The 21,521-nt window shown below is 41.4% G+C and overlaps 1 protein-coding gene across 4 annotated transcripts; it reads left to right on the top strand.

Annotated features, from left to right (window-relative positions):
* Positions 1–2,591: 2,591 nt before the first annotated feature.
* tfap2a (transcription factor AP-2 alpha) lies at positions 2,592–16,717 on the top strand. Of its 4 annotated transcripts, none has more exons than XM_086305940.1 (7): positions 2,592–2,735; positions 7,248–7,667; positions 8,865–8,916; positions 10,613–10,838; positions 11,675–11,793; positions 13,482–13,623; positions 14,978–16,717. In XM_086305940.1, the coding sequence occupies exons 1-7, from the start codon at positions 2,703–2,705 to the stop codon at positions 15,264–15,266; spliced, it is 1,281 nt and encodes a 426-aa protein (XP_086162066.1). In that variant the 5' UTR covers positions 2,592–2,702; the 3' UTR covers positions 15,267–16,717. The 4 variants fall into 4 exon arrangements, with proteins under 4 accessions (XP_086162066.1, XP_086162065.1, XP_086162064.1 ...); XM_086305939.1 differs by lacking the exon at positions 2,592–2,735 and adding an exon at positions 4,391–4,607; XM_086305938.1 differs by lacking the exon at positions 2,592–2,735 and adding an exon at positions 5,138–5,844.
* The last annotated feature ends 4,804 nt before the right edge of the window (positions 16,718–21,521 follow it).

The following is a 21,521-nucleotide window of genomic DNA, read 5'->3' as shown; positions in this document are numbered from 1 at the left end:
CAACGCCACTCGGAGCTATTTTATGATCATTGACGGCCACTAGATGGCGCCACAGGATTATGTTGTGTTTCAAGTTCAAACTACACCCCTCACAACAAGAGCTTTTTTTTTCAAATAGGCATGTACTTTGATTTGCATGCATCCGGAAAAAAAATGGTGTCTTCTGTTGGGTGACTAAAATGATCAAGTTTAAGCTTGACAGACTGATTAAGGTTAATCGGAATCAGAATCAGAAACTTTTTTGTCATTGTCACAGGTACAACGAAATTAAAAGAAGAAACACAGGTGAACACAGGCACTCAGCGTATTGCTTGTTAGAAATGCATTTGTAATATTTGCAAACGTTTGTATTCCTCACAATTCGTGCAATTTCATGTAGCCTTTCCTTTAAAGCACCTGTGTTTCTGACTGGCATCGGCTCTGCAGATTTACTTCCTGGAATGCTCCCTGCTCACACATTCTCATTTGGTTTCAATTACCTGCATATTGACTTCAATCCACCAGCCGCGCTTCCTCGCTCTTATCCAAAAGCAAGGTGGCGCTATAACACAAGTTATCTTGTTTAGAGAGCAGCCTTTCTAACGTTGGGCCCGAAACCGTCTCAATTGAAAAATATAAATAGATAAATAAATCACGAATTTTTATGAATATAACCAAGCTTGGAGATCTTCGCCAGTAGGACACATCCAGCAGGAGCTAGAGCGTGGCTGTGGGAAAAGAATATTTGTTGCAAACTCAGCATTTCTACGAAATTATTTACCAACTTCATAACTTCATAACGTTTGGGGGATAGGAAAAAGTGCTCCTGTCTTTGATCAGCCTTTTTTAAAGAAGAAGAAGACGGAGAAGAAGAAGAAGGAGGAAGTCTTTCTGCCATTTCTAGCAATGAGAGAAGGACGCGTAAAATACGCACCAAGATCTGTCTGTGTATTTAGGTACACTTGATAATAACAATAATGATTATAGCAATACTACTACCACCACTACTACTACTACAACTAATAATAATAGTAATAACAATAATGATAATAATAAAATGTACAAGATGCCTGAGGCGCAGTCGTGGCTATCGCCTTTTAAACACAGCTGGCGGTTGGGGAACATTGCCGGAGGCCCGGTGCTGTGTGCTGCTGGTTGAAACTAAGCCCTAGACCGGCTAGATATTCAAAAGGGACCCCGCTGCAGAACAAGAGTAACCTACTCTCAGACAGCTCTGCTTTAAAACTTCACTCCTCCCTTGCGCAGAGCCCCAAACAATATTTCTGATTCCCCCTCCCCACCTTCCTCTCCTTTGTCCAGGCCTGGTAAGGTCTATATAGCTGCAGGTATTGTGTGTGCAGTTAAAATGTGTTCGCCTTTGAAGTCAAAGATGAAGGCTCGTTTAAAATATTAACGCCACAAAAATCTATAGTCTCCGTGTGGAATTTTGCAATTTAGAAAAATACAAAAAACAAAAAACAAAAATGGGGTTAAAGCAAAATTAATTGTATTTTTCTTCCCCCGTTAAAAGTTTGTCCACCAGCACCAGTGTTACACTTAACGCTTATAACACGCTGTCTTTATGTGTGTGATATGATATAGTGAAAGGTAGATCAATGACGCTATCTGCCAGCGAAGTGCCCCCGCGACTACGTCCATAGCAGCCAGTTTGCCTACGTGTGTGTGTATGTGTGTGTGATGCGTATTACTTCAAAGAGGAAAAAGGGGTTTTGGACAAAAGATTTGGCCATTGTCACCCACGTCAGCGCACGTGTTGCTCTGCTTTCTGTGTGCGTGTGTGCGCGTTTCTCATGTGTGCGTGTGTACCACGGGGAGGGGGAGGGGGGGGGGGGGGGGGTTGCTCATTCGCTCTTGGCCCGAGGGGTCTACATAAGTATGTATTAGAAATAAACAGTGGATAAATAAATAATGACTCTCACAATAGTATGGTAGCTTTCTGTGTAATGATGTTGGCAGTTAACCTTCAAGTTTTTTAACTTGACACAGTTTCATTTGCACTGACAATTCATGTTTTCTACCAAGCAAGACAAATCAGAGAAGAAAAGGAACGGAAAGGTTAACAGATATGTCCTTTTTAGTTTTATGCCAGGTGAAGACAAATATAACCTTTATAATTATATATATATATATATTTACATTCGCTTTGTCCCAAGCAGTTTCCCATATTTTCTCATATGGAACCTTTATTACTATTATTATTTTAAAAAGCACATCTTAGTTAATCACACTGTTTGCACGCACAATAAACCAAATTATTATTTGATGAAAAATCATATAAAATCCTCTTTTTGTTGTCAAAACATGAAATGGTCTTGATCTTTAAAAATATATTATTACAGATGTATGTATTTGTTGGGGTGTGTTGTGTCTGCATCAATCACGTTAAATAGCCTAAATAATATCCATACTTTCAGCTCGTCACTTGTGAACGCTGTTGTTTTAAAAACTAATTAACTGTGACAGCTCAGACCTATTCGACACACAGACACAGACAAGCTGTTTCTTTTTTCTTCCCAGGTGCTCGCCACTCTCCGGTCCACACCCGGAGCAGTGCGCATGCGTCGCCAGGTGGCTCCACATATGGCCAGGTGAAGCGATTCCGGCCCAGGTAAAGGTTTACTTTTGCGAACGAAGGCTTAATGAAATAGACGCGCCGTCGGATCGGACCAAAACAAACCGCCAAAGGAAGCAGAGGATAAAGAATGTCAATTATGGGCAAAATGATGGAATGGCAGGTATGTATTGTTTACCTTAAGAAAAAGAAAACGGCTGCAAAAAGGGTGGGAAAATACATAAAAACAGTCAAAGTATCGACTTGTTGGATGAGGCTGCACGGACGCTATGAAATCCTGTAGTAAAGAGAGGCAGCACAGTTCTGTAGAGGCTCCTGGATTTGATCACACTGGAGATATTTTGGAGTCTTTTGCGGGGAGCTATAGCCTGAAATATGGAATTAACCATATTTTTTTGTTGTTGTTGTTTTTATTCTGAAAGTCTGAAGGTATGGATCGTTTGTTGCAAGGACATCGTGCGCGTTTCAGACACACTGTGAAATCCACATTTGTTTCATCATAAGTTAGACATGTATGGAAACAGACTTGAGGTGCTTTGTTAGAGGTGGAGCGATTAGAAAACACAGCCCGTGCATCGAGCACGGGCTGTGTAGTTAGGCTTTCAAGTAGAAAAAACAAAAACAAAGAATAACAATGATAAACTTTTCATGTGCTTTGCAGCTGTTCCAATTTTGCATGGCGTGAGCATGTCACAGTGGACTTTCTGTACAGTCTCATTTTAAAAAAACGATCTGGGCTTGACTCAAAAGTATGGCCTCGACTTGTGGATGCGTTGGGGATTTAAGAGAAGACCTGAGATGTTTGGTGGAAGAGAAACACTCCAGTTTCAGGCGAGCAGGCCAGGTCTCTTTTACACGGATGCATTGCTGTCGTTGACAGCCGCTCCACGTTCATTAATAACAACTGTTTGTTACAAAAAAAAAAGAAGTGGGGGATGGAGGGGTCTCCGTCCCACCAAAAATACCAAACAGGCTTTTAAAAGGGGGACAACGCCTTGAAGCGCCGTGGACCTGTCTGCTGACCCACGACCTGGTGAGGTGAAGGCTCAACCGGCGACAGGACAGAGCCAGGCTCCCCCAGCCGCTCATTCAAATGAAACAAGGCCACGTTGTTGTGTTAATTATTGACACCAACCCCACCTCCCTCCCCCTTCCTCAACTCCCTCACAAGCCCTGCCAACCTTACAGGTAGCCAGTGGACCTGTAGAGCGGCTTTGAATAACTCACCCTTTTTAACATCACACTGAAAGAATGGCCTCTCGAGGTCTCAATAGGATTAAAATAACACTTTGGGAGGGTTTTTTTTTTTTGGTTTGGTTTTTTTTGCAGACAAAAAAAAATCGGTTGGCCCCACGGTGTGTGTGATGGGCTGTTTTTACATCAAATTTAAAGTTATCAAGAGGTGGATAGAAGGGAGTTCAGTTTAGACAAAAAAAAGTCACAGAAAAATATATTTGACAATTTGTTAAAAATACACAATTTCTGAAGGATTCTTTAGGATGTGCACTTTTCCATCCTCCCAAATATGAAATCAAAATGATTGTAGAAAGTGTCCCAGGTGCAAGCAGGTCCCCATGCATGACCGTACCCTCCCTTCCTCTCAATAAAAAAAAAAAAACACACACACACACACACACACACACACACACACACACACACATACCTCATTGAACAGTAGAAATAATAACCGTGTGTAGCATCTTGTTGCTTTTTTAGTCTTCACCTGTAATGCTGTCCATTGGTGTTGTGTGAGCAGATGGGGGGAATCAAACGGCTGTTGATATGCTAATGAGGCCCGGTGCCAGTGTTATTACAGAGCTGATCCAGCCCTTCACTTCCACCATTAGAGGGAGACCTCAGAGCGCAAGACAGACAACCAACCCACAGCTTCAATAAAAGTAGTTTTTCTGAGCGGGGAGCACAATTCACTGAGTGAAAACAAGGCTAAGGCGATACCTATACTCAATATCCACCTCAACAACCCATGAAAATGCTCTGGAAATTAACTGATAACATTAAATATGAAGACTGCGAGGTAAGAGGCTCGTTTTTAATTTACTAAATTTGTTGTTGTTATATTATTATTATTTTTAAACATTCAGTAATTATTTTATGGCTGCTTTTTAAAATTGTTTTGATCCAGCTGTGAGATTCTTTTGACAGCTGTTAGAGAACATATTTAACTGCAAGATGAATAGACTGCATCTTATGGCTTTTGTTAAGTAATGTAATAATAATAATAATAATAATAATAATAATAATAATAATAATAATAATAATAGAAAGCTGCTTTTAATATCGTCTGGCTGCATAAAAATCACAACATTTTCCAATTTAAAACTTACATTAAAAATAAAATAAATATGACAAAAAAATTATATTGCACGTGAAAACATTAAAGCATTAATATACACTTACCATGCATTAAATTAAAAAAAATAGTATTTTAAAGCAGTGTGAGTGCTGGCACTGCCTGGTTCATTTTGCGCTTCAGTTACAAGCTCTTGGACTCTTCAGGTTTTTCTATCACTGCAGAAGCCGTTAAATTCTGCGTGTGCGTGTATATGTGAAGTGCATACACTGAGTGATTGTTGTTGTTGTGGACACAGACGAAGTTTGGCAGTAATACCGGTGGCTTGTTTAAGGAGTGGAGAAGCCAGTCGGACGTGTTTTCGCCCGCGTCCTGTGAGGATAGAGAAGGACGGGAGCAAGAAAGCAAAAAAGCAGAAAGAAAGAAAGTGGCACCTCCGCGGTCGTGTTAAATGGATTCTTTTAATTTACAGACAAACGGTTCGTTTCCTCCGCTGGTATCGAGGCAAAAACAAGAAATACATAAACAGATAAATAACATTTGCAGTCGCGGTCCAGCCGAGGCCCCAGTAAGTGCTGTTTCGTAATTTTAAAGTGCATGATTAGGCAGGAAGGGGAGTGGAGCTATTTCAAGCCGCGCGCAAAAGTTACAGAGCGCAGGATCCAGCGGCCCTGTCTCACACTGTGGGAATTTTATTTTGCTCCATCTTTCCGGGTCAACGTTAAAGTTAAAGTCGGCGTGACTCTGGGTTTTTTGGAGTCGAGGACGGATCGGTGGATTAATTCGACGGAGACGGGAGAGGCAGAGAGAGAGAGAGAGAGAGAGAGAGAGAGAGTGAGAGAGAACCATGGAGGACAGCTCGCTGTCGGAGTCTGAGGTGGAAAACAAAGGGACAAGCGGTAGAAATGAGCCGGCTGGAATGCCCATAGCGTCGTCTGCTGGATTTTCACCCAGTTCAGAGGTGCACATTGTTTCCTTCCCTGGCTTCTTCATTCCTGTCTGTGGTCCACCTCCCTTCCCATTCCTGTCTTTCTTTCACTTTTGCGCTTTGGCCTGGGACTCTTTTAAAATGCCCCCCTCCTCCTCCTCCCTCTCTCTCTGATTCGTCAGACGAGGTGAATGTCCCTCTTTTTGTGTGTGCCTCTCTCCGCACACTCTCTCACTCCCTCTTTCTCTCTCACTCCCCCTCTCTCTCTCCCCATCTCTGATTAGATATACTGATTCCTCCTTTCAATGGACGTCATTTAAGCGCAGACTCCTGCCTTGAGTTGCGTCCTCCGCTTCACGCCAGATTTCCGTCTATTCTTTCCTTGTTATTAAGTATTCCTGTGGTATTAATTGTAATGAATGCGTTCTGGTAGGAGTCCGAGAGGGAGACGAAGAAGCGGCTCTTTTTTGGGGCTAATATGAGCTCGAGCGAAGGGACGGTAGCACTGTGATAGAAGCCCGGAGAACAGGGGGGAAAAGAGGGTTTACCAAGAGAAACTTTTCAACCTCGATCGGCCAGCACCGCCGAATATCTGCATTGTTAGAAGCAAATGAAGGGCAGCTGGGATCTAACCGTTTATTTCTGATGGATTATCGTCCTGCTACCGAGGCACATATCTGATCGCCGGGGCCATCGTGATCTTTGCAGGAGAGAAGAGTTTTTTCGGGGGCCTTGTTCTTTTTTTTCTTTTTTCTTTTTTGGGTTTTGCTGGTTAATTCCTTTTGCTCTTCCCCCCGCCCCCCAAAGACTCCGTGTTTTTGTGAACTGATTACTATAATAATCATTTTTTATTATTATTGAGTCGCACCATAAATCCTTACAGATGTTAGTGCACAGTTTTTCCCCGATGGTAAGTTGCTGGAGTCTCCCACTATCAGATACTTTCTTTCTTTGCTTGTTTGCCTACGAGATTTTCTTCTTCTTTTTTTTTATACTTTAATTTTTTTTTCCAAAGCGTGCATGCTTGAAAAATCAGCTGAGCGTCCTGCAAATAACAATTTAAAAAAATGTCAGGACTTTCCTATTTAATGCCGTTTCATTTTCTGGATTTTTTAAAAATTATTATTTATTTTGCTCATGTGCTGTCAGGTTATTTTCAATTCCCAAAACTTTGCGGATGTGTTGTGGGTGTTGTTGTTTTTTTGTTGTTTAAAAAATCCCTTTCCCTCAATTAACTGGAATAATTCAACACAGATTCCACACTTGAGCTAATCGTGTCATCCACTCAGGGGCATATTTGATAATGCCCGCAGAGCATTCACGTGTAAAAATATAGACGGACGTTTCGCTAATTTATGACCGCGTCCTTTCTTTTTATTTTTATTTTGAACGTATTCAGGCTAAAACGCTCTTTTCCTTCTTTCCTTACCTGCCAGGATCGTCACGACGGCACCAGCAATGGGACAGCCAGGCTACCTCAGCTGGGCAGCGTGGGCCAGAGTCCCTACACGAGCGCCCCTCCGCTCTCCCACACACCGAACTCGGACTTCCAGCCTCCGTACTTTCCCCCACCCTACCAGCCCATCTACCCGCAGTCTCAGGACCCTTACTCGCACGTCAACGACCCATACTCCCTCAACTCCCTGCACGCCCAACCGCAGCCACAGCACCCGGGCTGGCCGGGCCAGAGGCAGGGTCAGGAGAGCGGCCTGCTGCATCAGCACCGCAGCCTGCCCCACCAGTTGTGCCGGGAGTATCGCAGGGAAGTGCTCCTGCCATCCGGCCACGGCATCGATACGGGATTGTCGGACTCTATCCCTATCCATGGAATACACCAATCTTTAGAAGACGTGCAGGTGAGGCAGCGTTTACCTGGCTTTCTCTTTCTGTGGAATTACTCCATTTAAGAAATGAAAATAGAAAGAAAAAAAATGAAAGAAAGAAAAGGAATAATGCTGTCATTAAGAGTTCGAGCACCACGGGTGCCAACCCGCTATTACCTGTAAGAGTGAGGGTGTGTGTGTATTTTTTATTTAAATAAATAATGAAATTTGTTCTGTCACCCCGCCTTTAAGAAATCAGGTACTAGTCATAGCAGTGCTGTGACTGTATCATGTTTATCGTATTAATATTCGCTGATACAAACACGACTGACACGCAGTAAATTAGGTTCGGGGAGCTCATTATAGCTCTTAAAATATACAAAACAAATAAATGCGTGGATTTTTTTTCAGTATCGTCAAGGTGTTTTAAGACAAAGCAGCACTGATTTGCAATTTATTTCTGTCATGAAATATATTTTAAAAACCATTCATAATGCTGCTCGTCGACACATGGCTTTTGTTCGACATCTGAAAGTAAAAAGGCATGAAATACATGAAAATAATAGATATCTCTATTTTCACGATTCATTTTCTTTCGTGTCGTTTGCTTTTTATTTAATTTCTCTGTTTAAAACAAAATAAAAAAAAACGAAGCCGACGCTTATTTGAGAACAATGACATGAGAGTGTACTGCATGCACATTAAGGAGAATTTTACTTTGCTGCACGGAGCTCAGACAGACGTTTTACTGAAGGTCTGTGATGGACGAGCTTTTACATTTGTCAATAAACTCCATTTATAATAAGAACATTACACAAAAAAATCAGAAACAAACACCAATAATTCGCTAATTAGTTCATAGGCCTTTAATAGGCAGCGCCGCCGTAATTACTATCCAATCTAGATTAGAAGTTTCCTTGTGAGTACAGCCAATCTGAAGGCGAAATTAGGTCAGGATTATGGGGCGACACAGCTTCGTTATTTAAGTCTGCGTTTTTCATCTAATCAGTGTAACCGGTCGAAAACACCATGGACAATAATAACAGGTATGGGGCCTCGGGAGCCTCCATGTTGGGTGATTCTGGCTGCTAATTGTGTCAGGCTTTGTTCCTGCACCGCATCCTGAGGTGCGTTTACGTACGCAGGACCGAGGCTGACATTATTAGGTTTTTCCTTCTCTTTCCTGCCTTTGTGCTTAAACGTATACTTTTTTTTGCATTTGTGTCATAGCCTGTTGAGGATCAAGGAATTCACATCCCCGACCAGACTGTAATTAAAAAAGGTAAGCAATTTCCTCCGAGATACAGTACCATGCATGTTTCTTCAAGCTGCACACCACTAAGCAACACACACACACTCGCATACACGCACAAACGCCATTCACTATTCTGCTCGAGAGAGCTCGATGCAATGCGGTAATGCCTGACTGATCCTAATACGCAGTAGCCTATTTTTCATTACATGGTTTCCAAGTGCGTCAAACTGGCTGCACCTTTTTTTTTCCTCGCTGATGGAATTTACTGTCAGCGTTTCAGCGCAGCGGGGAGATGAGTAGAGCTGGTGGGCTTTGTAGGCCCGCGTGCTATTGATGGTCAAAGATACAGGCCTCATAGACGATCCTGGCACTTCAGGAAGCCAATAGCTGCAATCACGTAGCGTGGTCAAATCTAAAATGGGAGTTGGTACCGCTGGATGGAGCACAGGCCTGCTGTGTGTAGGATGATAGTCTGTCATTCAGTGAATCAAAACTAGGCTTGGGAAAAAAATAAAATCACTTGGCTGGATGTTTAATATGGTGAAATGCAATTGTTTAAATATATATTTAGGCTACTTTGGTGAAGGTTGTTGGATTGTGCTGCTGCTGCTTCAGTCCGTCGTGTTTATTTGCTGTTAAAATTCAGTGAATTGTATTACTTGACACAACACGAGGAAGTCCCATTCTTTTCGTGGCCATGTTTAAAAAGGTTTTGTCAGGTCAAATTAGAACTCGCTGGATAAGATATGGAGTGATTTTGCTTCCCCATTTCTTCCCTTCCTTTTTTCGTTTTTTACTTCTTTCTTTCTTTCTTTCTTTCTTTCTTTCTTTTTTTAAAATCTTTTTAACCATTCTTTCTTTTTTAGTCTGTCTATCTGCACATCAACATGATAATTGGCTTCTTATATTAGTAATCTCAAGAGTTCGTTTAACTCCTATTGTCTCTATTAGGCTCCCTTGAGCCATTAATGTCACAAGTGATCTATCCAAAGGCGCACAGTCCCCTTTGTCTCCGGTTACTGCACACCAAAACGGTGTAAAGCCCAGCACTGCTGAGCCCCCCCTCCACATACACACACACACCCCTACCCCACTATCCCCCCCACCCATGGTGAAATCACACACGGGGTACGGTGTTTTGCTGGATACCCAGGATATGTCAAAATAGGTAGACTTTACAGAATCTCTCGGTTGGTATGGTTGCTTTGTGCGGAGATGCTGTGTAGGGCGCACACATCCTTTTATTTCTCATTGTCTGCTGCATAGTTGTCTACATAATGTCATTGAGTGGTGTTTTTTTAAGTGATAATAATAATAAAAATAATAAAAAAACAAAAGAGCACAGACGAGCGGAAGTATTCTGGCTTTCAGGCAGGTATATTTGAACGGAAATCAGGTCTCATAGTGCTGATTTTACTGATTCTGCAATATATTATTATTATTATTATTATTATTATTATTATTATTATTATTATTATTATTATTATTATTATTATTATTATCATTTGCCAGTCTTACCGAACATGTACACATGTTGTGCTAAACTCCAATTCCGGGGCCTAACCTCCACCCCCCTTCTCATTTAGTTAAGGCTCTGCATTGCATGAAATTCACTGAGCACGGTCTCTCTCTCTCTTTCTCTCTCACCCCGCAATCCCTCCCTCCTTCCTTCTCTCCATCCCGCCATCCCCCTCTCTCTCCCTCTCTTCCTCCCTGGCTATAGGTCCAGTGTCTTTATCCAAGAACAACAACGTCTCCGCAATCCCAGTAAATAAGGACGGTCTTTTCGGAGGGGTGGTTAACCCCAACGAGGTGTTCTGCTCAGTTCCGGGTCGCCTGTCCCTTCTCAGCTCCACATCAAAGTACAAGGTCACGGTGGCAGAGGTGCAGAGACGCCTCTCGCCGCCCGAGTGCCTCAACGCCTCTCTGCTGGGCGGGGTGCTGAGGAGGTGAGTTTGACTGGGAGGCTGAAAAAAAAATCTCCTCTCTCTACTCCCTCTTTACCTGTGGGTTTGTGCGCGTGCGTATGAAACTCGCTCTACTCCAATCATTTCTTTCAGCGAGCGTGCATCTCTCCCTTTCGCTCTTGCTTTCCCATTCTCGCTCTCTCTCTCTCCTCTGTACCAAGAATAATTAAAATCGACCAACCATGACACCTAGCTCCTGCATTTAAAGCAGGGGGGTCTGTTAAATTCCATATCAACTTCCCAAGCGTACTGGGTATCTCTCTCTCTTTCTCTCTCTCCCAAATTAATGTAGGCCTAGTCTGTTTCAAGCTCCGCTCTATAGGCCCACTGAAGGCATTACACATGAAAACATTGGTCTCCAGTGAACTGTCTACAGAAGTGCTGCAGACACACAGCCAGTAATAGCGCTGCCTATTAAGTAGGACTTTATTTATTCAGTTTGTACAGTATTTGCTGGTAGAAAAAAAGGCGGAGGGGGCTCCTTTAGTATTATTTATTGTTTGTAGCTATCAGATATGTGGAGGAGGGGGAAGTTCACGTCCGACTTTAAATCACAACCACTGTTAAATTAGCCAAAACATATATACAGTCAATCATTAATAGTTATGCATTAATCATTACCTTTATATATATATATATATATATATATATATATATATATATATATATATATATATATATATATATATATATATATATATATATATATATATATATTCAAAGAAAATATTCTTGCTCATATATTAGCCTCCCTTATACAAATTCCTTCACATGAGCAACACTACAATGAGTTTTTCTGCTTTGTGTTACTGTCACAGGGCCAAGTCTAAGAACGGAGGAAGAAGCTTAAGGGAGAAGCTGGATAAAATCGGTTTGAATCTACCTGCGGGCAGACGCAAGGCAGCCAACGTAACTTTGTTGACGTCACTAGTCGAAGGTAAGTCGGATACCGTAAATTACGTTCCCACTCTTGTTGCTCCCGCGATACCAGGTGCTTGCAAACTAGGTTTTTTCTCTCCTTTCTCTCTTTCTTTCTTTCTTTCTCTGTGTTGGAAATCAGCATATGCGCTCATCCGTGTAATGTGGACCGACTTTGCCTCGCAAGTAATAAAGCATGAAGGATGTGTGTGTGTATGTCTGCGAGTGTGTGTGAGAAGAGAAACACACACGCACACACACACACACACACACATATATATGTATATATAGTGAGAATGGTGCTGGTAATTCTAGTGGCTTTGCAGCGTTGGCCTTCGCTTTCAGGAGCACACTTGCAGGTCCACGGCTGGCCTAGTTTATACACTGGATTAATTTGTGTTGAAGTCCAGTTAATTATTGAGTGCTGCTTGTTTATTGGACACCGCTGAGCTGTTTCACCTCATGGATGAGAAGTCGATTGATTTATTAACCCTGCATTGTTTCAAACGTTAATATAGTCTGGATATAACAGTACAGAGCTGATTTTTAATGGTGACTTAATTCTTTCGTTAATAGCTTGCCATGCTTTGGCTTTCGGTGGGATTTTTATTGCATGCAAATGGCGTGGCGCTGACCTATTGGGAGCTATATGTTTTGGGCCTATTACAAAATAAATTAGTCAATTATTGTGCGCAGAAAAGATGCCTTTTGCGCGACTGGATAAATCCATTCTGCTAGCAGAGTTGAACCTTATTATTCAGTGCAGTGGTATTTGGTGTGCTGCTGGTTTCCAAAGGTGAAAGCCTGCGATGCTTCATTGGTCCCCGTTAATCATTATTGCAGAGGAGCACCGAATGCAATATTCATTGTGTTTCGTAGAAATTTGGTGCTGTATTGTAATGAGCCTGGAGAAATGTTTGATTGTGGGTAATAAGAGGGTGGTGGCACGTGGGGGGTTGGGGTGGTGGATGACAGAGAAGGGGGGGGGGGGGGGGGGACTGAGACAGCCGGTTATTTATTGAAGGGACAGTGGGTTTTCTGTGCTGTCATTGTTTACGATCCGCTCCATTTTATGGAAAATAGCTTACCGGACTTGAGCTTTGATGCTAATTGGCGCATGCGTTCTTCCGGAGCAGAGGCTTATGGGCAGGAAGCCCCGCAGTAAAAACTCAACTGCTTCAGGAAATTAAAACCAAAGACTTGGAAAAAAAATCCACCAACAAGAGAGGCGAGCTTGGGACGGAATTAAAGCAGAAAGTCTCATAAGTGAAGTTTGCAAAGGCAAAGTGAGATTTAGGTGTAGCCTTTTAAAATTGCTGTGATGTGCTGGACTTTCAATAATGCGCAGGCATTGGTAATCAATGACATGGTGTCGAGCATGACGCTCCGTCTATACTTCACCTCCACTTAAAGGTTCTCCTCCATCTCTTAAGTGTTCCCACGGTGTGACGGAAAGACGGGGTGCACTGACTGCTCGCAGGGCCAGCTTCATTATCATTATGAATATTATTATTATTATTATTATTATGTCGTCATCAGCATCATCATCATCACTGACGCTGTTGGGAACGCACAGGTGCCTTAACCCTGCCGTCTGAACGCACAGACTGGACGCTGTGTTCGGGCAGAGAGTGTGAACTTGTCTATGCTTGATGTAACCATGCTTTATGGGCAAACATATTCAACCTCATTTCTTTTCGTTCTCAGGCGAAGCGGTGCATCTTGCCAGGGATTTCGGTTATGTATGCGAGACCGAGTTTCCAGCCAAGGCAGTAGCTGAATATGTAAACCGTCAGCATTCCGACCCAAACGAACAAGTCCAAAGAAAAAACATGCTGTTGGCCACGAAGTAAGTGCTATTATCACATTTCACCATGTCACACCAAATGCATGCCGCTCTGTGCCAGCACAGAATTTGATCAAAGTGCTGCTTTTTTACGCAGTTTTCACAGGCTGAATAATTTATTTTGCATTATTTTATTTTCTATTTTTTAATTAGAGTACGCTACGTCAGACACGTGACCATGATAAAAAAATAAAATAAATAAACAACGCGTTTGCCTCATACATATCGGGCTAGTGTTACCGAGTAACAATTAATTAATAATTAATTAATTAATAAACTTCTCACGCTTCTCACCTGTTTTAATCATAGACTTAATTCACTTCCTTGTTTTCCTTTATTATTATTATTTAAGCAGGTGCCTCTATATGATATCATAAATTATAATTACAAGGCTTGCTAAATATACCGCTGTTCAATATGGGCCTTTCGCCTCATCCACTCGTGCAGCAGCATTTTGTTTACTGTGAGATTTCAGTGACACTGACACATAGCTGGTTTTCATCCAGCACACTGTTGGTGTTTATGCATTAACTAAAACATGGGAAGTCCTTACAGGGCAAAGAAAAGCAGAGGCAGCATTTAATATTGATGATAGGCTGCTATAATCAAACAGCTGTTAGCCATAACTGCTTATTATAGGCTTTTTTTTTTTAATGTTAATATACAAGTGGCATGATATGGTGTGTGTATCTGTGTTAATCCACCCTTAATGCTGGTGCCCCCCTAAAAGGAATATATGTATTTAATACTTTAATGTCATATATTGCTAAATCGTTAGTTTTAAATGATGAAAATAAAAGGATGAAAGCAGGAATTTCTTTTTTTTTTTCATTTCTTCTTTCTTTGTCTTTCCTGTTTGATAATCAGCGACTAAAGTTCAGAGTTGACGCTGCAAAAAAAGAAAAAAGAAAAAAAGAAGAAGTTCATTATATTAGCAGATCTTTCCTTGTGTAGTTGGCTCGTGTATTATGATTTTTAAAAATGATTATTTATATTTTAAAGTAAAATATTGCAGCTAAGAGATTAACTGTCACCTGTTTGTAGCTCCAGGACATTTTCTTTCTCCAAATGTTATTTTTGGAAACGAAGCGAAGGAAACACGGGCTCACACAACAAATTTTTCCACGCAGATATGAGAATGTGATGAAATAAGTTTCTCTTTTAAGCTCCAGCCGGATACTTTTGACTCGCTTTAAGCAAGTTTAGGATTTACAACCCAGCACTCCCGCGGGGGCATTTCGTTTTGCACTGTGTCCATTTGAATTTAGCCTCTTTTTCTTGTATTATTGAAACATTAAATTTGCATGCAGGGATTTTCTGTCTCGGTCATTAACACCTCCTGTCTCTCTGATTTTAGGCAAGTCTGCAAAGAGTTCACAGACCTGCTGTCCCAGGACCGCTCGCCGTTGGGAAACTCGCGGCCACAGCCCATTCTTGAACCGGGAATTCAAAGCTGTTTGACCCACTTCAGTCTAATTTCGCACGGTTTCGGAACCCCTGCACTGTGCGCGGCCATCACGGCCCTGCAGAACTATTTGACCGAGGCTATCAAAGCCATGGACAAAATGTACCTCAACAACAACCCCAACAGTCACTCAGATAACGGCACTAAAGGCGGAGACAAAGACGAGAAGCACAGAAAGTGATCTTTTTTCTCTCTCTCTCTCCATCCCATCTTCACGGAGGGCCAAACCGGCCCCCCCACGCAGGGGCCCTTCTTCTGCACCGACCCCACACCCTTCCGCCCCGGCGCCCCTCTGCCCCCAACCATCCAATATAAATATTATAAATACCTTATAAATATTATTGATAAAGTTAAACGTGCCACTTCCTGATCTTGCGCGGTTTTACATGTTTTTTGTTTTTGTTTTGTTTTGTTTTTACATCCCACTTTGGATTCAGGAGCAGGGGGAGGGAAAAAAAAGAAAAGTCGCAAGAATCTTCTTCCATCACCTGAACCATATGAAATGTTATTTAAAAAATAAAAAAAGAAAGAAAAGAGGAGAAAAAAGCTGCAGAGGAACAGCTCCAGGGCGAGGAAAAGCTGTATTGCCTCACCCAGAGGACTTTTTATGTACTCCCCTTATTTTTTATGAGCTGCAACGGATGGACTGAAATCCAGCGACCCCTCTATATCTCAATTTTACGATTGTGACAAAGAAAAAAAGAAGAAGAAGCTAAAAGAGGACGAATTCTTATCAGTATTGTGAATAGTAAACTTGAAAAACAACGAGAAATCCCACAGATCTCCATGCCATGACTTCAGTTGTAGACTCTGTCTCTCTCTCTCTCACTCTCTCTCTCTCTCTGTCCAAGCGACCAACTTGAACTTTTTTGAATTTCAACACGATTCACGGTTATATAAGGGAATCAGTGTTCATGTATGTATATATTTATTTATGTGTAATTTAATGGGAATTGTAAATATGGTGCGTCTGTTGAAACTTCTTTTTTTTTTATTTATCTGGTGCCTCCTGTTTTAGTGGGTTTGAATATTCGGTTAGTTCTTCATGTGATTTTATGGTTCTTAGAAAAACAGAAGTTTGGGGTAATTTTTCATTTCTCTGGGATATTTCAACTCAGCCCTCTTGTAGCATGTTGAGGCGACATTGAAGCAAGTGAACAAATTTAATAGAAATAAACTTCCAATTTTCTCTCTATATATCATCCTTATTCAGTTTTTTTCTTTAAATTTTATTTCAGACAGAGCATAAGTGAGCCCCCACCCCCCACCCCCACCCCACCCCCCGAGGAGAAATGTTCTTGTGTGTGTGTGTGTGCGTGTGTGTTTCTATTTTTCGTTTTTATACGAGCTTTTATGTGTTGTGCCAATCAGAAATACGTTCCCACCTCTTGTTCTCTCCTTGAAGCAGCATAAAAGCAATAAATGGAATATTGTCTTTTTTTCAATGTTCGAAGACATTCAAAAACATTTTTTTTGGGGACCACCTGATATCTTGTTATGTCCGATAATGTCCGAAAATTGGAGGCGGTTTTAGCTGTATTGTATAGACCTGTGCTGGCAATAGTTCCTATGCCTGTCAATGTATTATAGTCCTTTGTTGCCCAGAAAAAAATAAATATTTGATACGCTTCATCTCGATTTTATTAATATCTTTTAATTTTTTATTCACTGCTTGATATACCCGGGTGTTTTTTTTTCTTCTTCACGATTTTTTTGTCTTGGTATTTTCCCCCCTATTCTGAACGGCTACAGTAATTGAGTTTAAGTCTCCCCTGACGATTGCTCCTTGCAATAAGCAGCTGAACTCACTGTTTCCCTCAAGTATAATAAAAAAAATTCTTACTTTAAACTCCCTAGTTCAGAGCACAGGATCTTATGCAGGCCAAATGGCTCACAACAATGGATATATTCGCGTTTGAAGTGTGCAGCGCCACCCCTCCAGCTAAAACCCTCTGAGATGTATATAGGCCTGGTGTGCAATGTTTTGTTGTTATAGGCTATATTCGGCTCTTCTTCGTTGATTCTGTGCCGGATCTTTATTCAAAGACACGCATCAAATATTTGTTATGTTGTTTCGCCTCTCAGTGTAATCAATGAACAATCAGAGAGCTCAGTGTGGTGGATTTGTATTTATTTTTTTTCACATGTGTCTATTCCGTGGCATAACCGTAACACTTTTTTCACTTTTTAACAACGAGTGTCCAGCTCTAAACTACAATTTCGCCTGATTTTGTGACTGTGGTTCTGAAAATGTGGCCATTTTTAAATTTGTATTTATTTATTTATGTATTTATTTTCGTACTTTGTGATGGCAAATCTGGCGCTATGCTCCCCCCCCCCCCCCCTTTTCTTTCTTTTTTTTGTGTTGTTGTTGCATGAGCTGCGCAGAGCGGCCCATTGCATAACATTTAAGCTGCGTTTGATTGTGTGCTGATGGCCTGGCACCTATAGTTCCGAATCAATCTCGTCTGCGGCGTGAATCAGTCTGGTGATATATGCATTCTCGTATTGTTTCTTGCTTTTCCCCATTTCACTGTCTGGTAACCATGCAGTTTAAAATATTGTAACACTGGGAGATATGGCACCCCACACCCCACCGTTCTCCCGCCCACCCCACCCTTCCCCTCCTTCCCCTCTTTCTCTTCTCCCCGGTCTCCTCGGCAGTCGTATTTATTATCTGCATGATTTTCGGGCCTCAGTTTAATTCTGAGGCAGTTGTTTTGCAGGAGGGTGAATGAAACCTAACTGTACATGTCCTTGGCATAATTGCGATGCACAGTGCTGGAGCAGGTGAAGCGAGGCATTGTCTGTCAGGCCCTGTTTTTGTTGGCTCAGTCCTCAGATTGTGTGTGGGATCCTGTCCTCAGGCACAATAGCTCACTCATAAAGGAGAGAGACTACCCGGCTGCTCCTGCTATGGTGGATGTGAGGTGGTGGTGGTGAGGGGGGGGGACTAGCATAAATAGTCACTTTAAGGGGAAAACAATCGTATTAAAACGGCATTCATTGGCATTAGCGAAAAGGAAGCCCCTCGCGTGTGTCATTAATGCTAATGTTATTTAATAAATTTATCGGGGCCGGGCTGAATGAAAACAGGTTTTTGACGGTGAGACAAACGCATTAGAAATAGTCATATCGGTGACAATGGTGGAAATTTGTGCTCGTTATTAGCAGGAGATGAGGAGGATCGAAAGGCCCGTAATTAGAGCGTGTTTTAAATAGAATCGGGGTGTTAAAGAAACTCGAAATCCCATTGTTTGCCTTTGTTTACACCGATACCGGGCCTGCAATTTGCATGGATACCTTAAAAATACAAAATTGGAATTTTACCCTAATTTGATCTTAAACAGGTAGAACTAGTTTCTCAAATGCCTCACAGCAAAAGTCATTTACAACACACACACACAAAATAAAGGGGGGGGGGGGGGGGGGTGAAATTTGAAGAGCCAGTCAGCAGCTGAATTTGGATAATTCAATCCCTAACTGCTGGTTGTCTCAACTAAACCAATTACAGCTGATTCCCGTATAGTAATTAATAAGTGTGAGGCCTGTTGTTATCAAATATATTCTGGGAGAATATGTGAAAAAAAAATATTCCAGGGGTTACACTGATAAATTTGTGCGCCCCTGAGCGTGATGGCGTTCAGGGGCGAGAAACAACAACAACAAAAAATCATACAGTATGTGTCTATGTGGCTCAGTGCAGGGCTGGTATTTATAGTTTGCAGCAGAGATGTAATGAAGGACAAACACAGACAGAGCCAGTCAAACCGCCTCTGTGTGTGTGCGCGCGCACTTTAGCCACTCAAATCTAAGTTTAAAGGCAAAGCAGCAAAATTTAAGCAAATGACACTTATACGGAGGTTTCATTTAGAGGAGAAATTAATGCTTGTGCGCTGATACTCCAAACATATTTTTTTTTTCCACGCTAGTCGCCTTCGATTGATCGCCGTCTTTCGGTGTTATAACTTTTCATCTCCAACCAGCTGCACATCACTGCTGCGCTCATCACTCCTGTATAAATGTGTCCCATCCACTCTGCACGCTGGGAGCATTCTTTATTATTATTATTATTGTTATTATTTTGTGGTCAGAAAGTATTTAGTTGATACTGCTGAGATCATTGCTGGATGAAGGGACTGTCTAGATGGCCTAATTACCCCGTAGCGGCATCACTACAGCAGTCTGCACTGTAACGCTTGGAGGCAATGCTTTGGAGCTTGCTTGCCTGCATGGGAAGATATAGGGCAACAGTCTATGAGGCCCAGATTTTCTCTCTGCACTGACAGAAATATTATATAGGTATGACTGGAATTTGATTCAAGTCCAGCTGTGTTCCTGACATTTAAACAGGGGGATCTGAGTATTGATGGAGTTGGAATACATAGTTTAATGTTTTTATTAATTCATTAATTTATTATTTCGCACTACTATATATATATATATATATATATATATATATATATATATATATATATATATATATATATATATATATATATATATATAACACGGGTCCTCCTCACCCAAATTTCTTTTAGTACCCACACAATGCGGGAAAGTTTTTGTTGATTGATGGAGCAGAGGTGTTTTGATAAAGGCTTTTGATGGACTAAACATGTTGATGTTTTAGAAGTAGTAAGAGAGGGCAAAGTCTCAAATAATAGCAAACAGATGGTCATTTTATCCACTGGAGTCTGCTATGTAGAACGACTTGTATCTTATTTTTACTATCGGCGCATTTCAAACTGCCGACTTAATAATAAGTAGAGCGGACAAGGCGCAAAAGGTTCCCCTAAAAGACATTTGATACGGCTATTGGCGCAATTGAATTATGTGATTTTCGAAGTTTGCAATGAAGCGCAAAATGGCTAATTGTCGTCAACTCTGACATCAGCCGTCATTTGCAGCTTATCCCCCCCACCGCCTGGCTCTGACCCCCTTTGGGCCCCCTTGCCCATTCAGCAAGCCAGGGCTCAGAAGCCAAGAAAGGTCAATGACTTCACCAAATCGCCCTTGATTACTTGAGACATTAGGTAATCGATTAGAAAACATTAAGTGACTTTGAATAAACAGAGGCACTCCTGATAGGCATTAGAGCTCAATAGATCCACCTCAATATGGCTCATTCACAAAAATGAAAATGAGAGGTGTGTGAACATAAACAGCGCCCACAGTTTTTTTCTGGAATATATATATATATAGTCTTCTTCTATCAAAACATTGAGATGAAACCGAGCTTGTATATCTCCAAATATATGGAAGATGAGCGGATTAAAATTGTATTAATATTTCCCCATTCGGTTAACGCAGTTTATTTTCTAGTTTTAGTCATTCTCCTTCTCTCCCTCTGCCTCTCTCCGTGTCTCTCCCTGAATCCTCTGCAGTCAGCCGGGGGGGAGTGTCGCCCCGGGCCAAACATATGCTTCTTTCCATTGCACTAATCCAAATGCAGCGTGGAGGAATAATTGCTCGAGTGGCCGTGGCTTCGCAGGGGCTTTGTCCCTCACTGGCTCCCGTCAGCCAGGCACACGCCATTTCAATCAACTCTCTCTCGCCCTCTCTCTCTTTCCCGCTCCCTTTCTCTCTCTCTCTCTCTCTCTCTCTTTCTCTCTGCATCAACCTCCAGATCTTTTATCAAACCAGACCCTCACGCTTCTCAAGCACAGAGCCACATCCTTTAAAACGCCTTGTTGCCTTGCCTTCATGTTGTTGTTGCTGTCAGGTCATCATATTTGGAGCATCGTCTTCATTAATATTGACAGTGCACCCTGTTGGCAGGCTTTATTGGCAAAAACGGTCGCATGACTACAAATGACGTTTTGGTGAATTCTGTCAGCATCTCACATGATTTTAGTCATTTATTATAATTATTATTATTTTTTACAGTTTCTAAGCAACAAGCATTATCCAGTCAACTAGAGGAAATCATCTCGGCCTTTCAACCAGAAAGTTGACAAGGCTGATTATAAGTTAATGTGATTTGTGGATGACTGAAACCAATAAAAAAAAAGCTTAGCGTAGAAATAATAATAATAATAATAATAATAATAATAATAATAATAATAATAATAATAATAATAATTTGATATTATTTCAAAATAAATCTAAAAATACTATCCAGGGCAGCAGCAAACCATCCCAGTGTGCCAAGTTTTTCGTTCTGACTTTATTGTGGGATTAACAGCAAAATATGATTCGATAAGGACACTGAAATTCATTATTTCCTGTGCTGAAATCACAGACATGCACTTTTTTTTTTTTTTTTTTACCCCTGTGAGTGGAGAAAGTAAATCAAAATGCACACGGACCTCTGTTATGCCTTGTATACAAACACGCAGAGTTTAAACACCCCATGTCATCGTTTGCCTTTTCTGTTTTCCCCCCAGTGAATCGACGATGAAAAATCACTCTAGTAAAATGGAACATTTGCTAG

Source organism: Aulonocara sp. 'chitande type north' Nkhata Bay, linkage group LG9, assembly GCF_057382095.1.
Source record: "Aulonocara sp. 'chitande type north' Nkhata Bay isolate Kocher_YH1m ecotype deep benthic linkage group LG9, A_spYH_male_GT1.1, whole genome shotgun sequence".
Lineage (NCBI taxonomy): Eukaryota > Metazoa > Chordata > Actinopteri > Cichliformes > Cichlidae > Aulonocara > Aulonocara sp. 'chitande type north' Nkhata Bay.
Note: the sequence above shows the minus strand (reverse complement) of the source record. Positions and strands in the feature narration are given on the sequence as shown.

Excerpts from the sequence above, each read along its gene's own strand:
- tfap2a (XM_086305938.1), top strand. The coding sequence starts at position 5,731 with ATGGAGGACAGCTCGCTGTCGGAGTCTGAGGTGGAAAACAAAGGGACA. Across the intron at positions 10,839-11,674 it reads CTGGGCGGGGTGCTGAGGAG|GGCCAAGTCTAAGAACGGAG; the intron begins GTGAGTTTGACT and ends TTACTGTCACAG. Across the intron at positions 11,794-13,481 it reads GTTGACGTCACTAGTCGAAG|GCGAAGCGGTGCATCTTGCC; the intron begins GTAAGTCGGATA and ends TTTCGTTCTCAG.